The sequence below is a fragment of the Penaeus vannamei genome, chromosome 15 (genome assembly GCF_042767895.1).
Source record: "Penaeus vannamei isolate JL-2024 chromosome 15, ASM4276789v1, whole genome shotgun sequence".
NCBI lineage: Eukaryota > Metazoa > Arthropoda > Malacostraca > Decapoda > Penaeidae > Penaeus > Penaeus vannamei.
In genome coordinates, this window is record NC_091563.1 from 36,512,184 (window position 1) to 36,515,295 (window position 3,112).

A 3,112-nucleotide genomic window follows, 5' to 3' on the forward strand; every position below is an offset into this window, starting at 1 on the left:
GGGCAGGGGCGAGGGAAGTAGGGATGCTGACGTTGTTGGTGCAGGGGCGAAGGAAGTAGGGATGCTGACGTTGTTGGTGCAGGGGCGAGGGAAGTAGGGATGCTGACGTTGTTGGTGCAGGGGCGAAGGAAGTAGGGATGCTGACGTTGTTGGTGCAGGGGCGAAGGAAGTAGGGATGCTGACGTTGTTGGTGCAGGGGCGAAGGAAGTAGGGATGCTGACGTTGTTGGTGCAGGGGCGAAGGAAGTAGGGATGCTGACGTTGTTGGTGCAGGGGCGAAGGAAGTAGGGATGCTGACGTTGTTGGTGCAGGGGCGAAGGAAGTAGGGATGCTGACGTTATTGGTGGTAGGGGGCGAAGGAAGTAGGATGCTTGACGTCGATGGGGCAGAGGGCGAAGGAAGTAGGGATGCTGACGTCGATGGGGCAGGGGCGTGTAAGGGAAGTAGGGGTGCTGGACGTCTGTTGGGTAGGGGTGGAAGGAAGTAGGGATGCTGACGTCGATGGGGTAGGGGTGAGGGAAGTGCTAGGGTGCTGACGTCGATGGGGCAGGGGCGAAGGAAGTAGGGATGCTGACGTTGTTGGGGCAGGAGCAGAAGGAAGTAGGGATGCTGACGTCGATGGGGTAGGGGTGAAGGAAGTAGGGGATGCTGGACGTACGCCGAGTTGGTGCAGGGGCGAAGGAAGTAGGGATGCTGACGTTGTTGGTGCAGGGGCGAAGGAAGTAGGGATGCTGACGTTGTTGGTGCAGGGGCGAAGGAAGTAGGGATGCTGACGCGTCTGTGGGTGTAGGGAAGGAAGTGAGGGATGCTTGACGTCGATGGGGTAGGGGTGAGGAAGCTTAGGGATGCTGACGTTAGCAGGATGGGTGCAGGGGCGAAGGAAGTAGGGCTTGCTTGACGTCGATGGTGCAGGGGCGAGGGAAGTGGGGATGCTGAGGTTATTGGGGTAGGGGCGAGGGAAGTGGGGCTGCTGACGTCGATGGGGCAGGGGCGAGGGAAGTAGGGGTGCTGACGTCGATGGGGTAGGGGCGAGGGAAGTAGGGATGCTGACGTCGATGGGGTAGGGGTGAGGGAAGTAGGGATGCTGACGTTGTTGGGGCAGGAGTGAGGGAAGTGGGGCTGCTGACGTAGCTGGCGCAGGGGCGAGGGAAGTGGGGCTGCTGACGTCGCAGATGCAGGGGCGAGGGAAGTAGGGATGCTGACGTTGTTGGGGCAGGGGCGAGGGAAGTGGCGAGGCTGCTGACGTCGTGGTGGGGTAGGGGCGAGGAAGTTAGAGGCTGCTGACGTCAGGGATGGGGGTAGGGGTGCAAGGGGAAGTAGGGATGCTGACGGCGAGGGGGTAGGGGTGAGGGAAGTAGGGGTGCTGACGTCGATGGGGCAGGGGCGAGGGAAGTAGGGATGCTGGACGTCGATGGGGCAGGTAGGTGAGCGGAGCAGCTTAGGGATGCTGGACGTTGTTGGGGCAGGGGGCGAGGGGAAGTAGGGGCTGCTGACGTCGATGGGGTAGGGGTGAGGGAAGTAGGATGCTGGACGCCGTCGATGGGGTAGGGGCGGAGGGAAGTAGGGGTGCTGACGTCGATGGGGCAGGGGTGAGGAAGTTGGGGGTGCTGGACGTCGATGGGGTAGGGGCGAGGGAAGTAGGGATGCTGACGTCGATGGGGGCAGGGGTGAGGGAAGTAGGGGCTGCTGGACGTCGATGGCGTAGGGGCGAGGGTAGTAGGAAGATGCTGACGTCGGTGGGGTAGGGGTGAGGGAAGTAGGGCTGCTGACGTCGATGGGGCAGGGGCGACGGAAGTGGGGCTGCTGACGTTATTGGGGTAGGGGCGAGGGACGTGGAGCTGTTGACGTCGGTGGGGCAGGGGCGAGGGAAGTAGGGATGTTGACGTCGCTGGCGCAGGGGCGAGGGGAGTGGGGCTGCTGACGTCGATGGGGCAGGGGCGAGGGAAGTAGGGATGCTGACGTTGTTGGGGCAGGAGTGAGGGAAGTGGAGCTGCTGACGTCGATAGGGCAGGGGCGAGGGAAGTAGGGATGCTGACGTTGTTGGGGCAGGGGCGAGGGAAGTGGGGCTGCTGACGTCGCTGGCGCAGGGGCGAGGGTAGTGGAGCTGTTGACGTCGGTGGGGCAGGGGCAAGGGAAGTAGGGATGCTGACGTCGTCAGGGCAGGGGCGAGGGAAGTGAGGCTGCTGACGTCGCAGATGCAGGGGCGAGGGAAGTAGGGGATGCCGACGTCGCTGGCGCAGGGCCGAGGGAGTTGGGGCTTCTGGCGTCTTTAGGGGCAGGGGCAAGGGAAATGGGGCTGCTGACGTCGCTGGAGCCGGAGCAAGGAAAAAGCGATCCCGATGCTATTGATAATGTTTATGGTGTTCATGGTGACGATCGATATGATAGCGCTATATTTTGTCCCACTGTGGGTCTGTGATGGTGTTCACGGTCTTGTTCTTCGATGCAAACATATACGTTATTTTTCACTAGATTTATACTTGGTAATTTTGTCATTTTTCGTACATGGTAATAGACTAAATTTTATTTCCGGCGCAGCAGTGAAAATTTGGAGCGTAAAGCAATAAAGGTTAATATCCCATGTGTGAGGATGGGATTATAGACTGTAAGATCTCATTAGCCCCGAGTCTTTTTTTCCTACAGGAGGTATAGTTTCAGGTCGTACTTGCGCAAAACGGTAGTAAAGATAATTTATGAGACATTTTCAAAACTGCGATGAAAAAGAATGTTATACTTATATAGTTACAGGAGTATGTAAAGTGAAAATTGTTTAATCTCACATAAAAGATTTAGCACACGAAGGTAAGTGTACACACACCTACGTTCGTTCTCAACCGCACACATACACACAGACAGAGAGAGAGAGAGGGGGGAGGTGAAGGAGGGAGGGGATGGAGGAGGAAGAGAGAGGGAGAAGGACGGACGGACTGACGAAGAGAGAGAGAGAGATGAAGGGGGAGGGAGGGAAAGAGAGACGAAGGGAGACGGATAAACGGACGGACGGGCAGACAGACACGCACACATACAGTATATACATATATCCAGAGATCCCCAGAGAAAAATAGAACACGCGCAGACATTCCCAAATACAGAAGATACATGAATGAGTTTTC

General features: G+C 57.8%; 1 protein-coding gene across 1 annotated transcript in view; it reads right to left on the reverse strand.

Annotated features, from left to right (window-relative positions):
* The window catches only part of LOC138864173 (mucin-2-like), a 2,655-nt gene extending 160 nt beyond the window's left edge, over nt 1-2,495 (reverse strand). The window contains exons 1-3 of the mRNA XM_070130231.1: nt 2,406-2,495; nt 1,960-2,259; nt 1-1,799 (exon numbers count right to left, since the gene is read on the reverse strand). The exon at nt 1-1,799 is cut by the window's left edge and continues 160 nt beyond it. Coding sequence (XP_069986332.1) covers nt 1-1,799; nt 1,960-2,259; nt 2,406-2,495 — 2,189 coding nt within the window. The remainder of the gene's footprint in view (nt 1,800-1,959; nt 2,260-2,405) is intronic.
* Nucleotides 2,496-3,112: the final 617 nt, after the last annotated feature.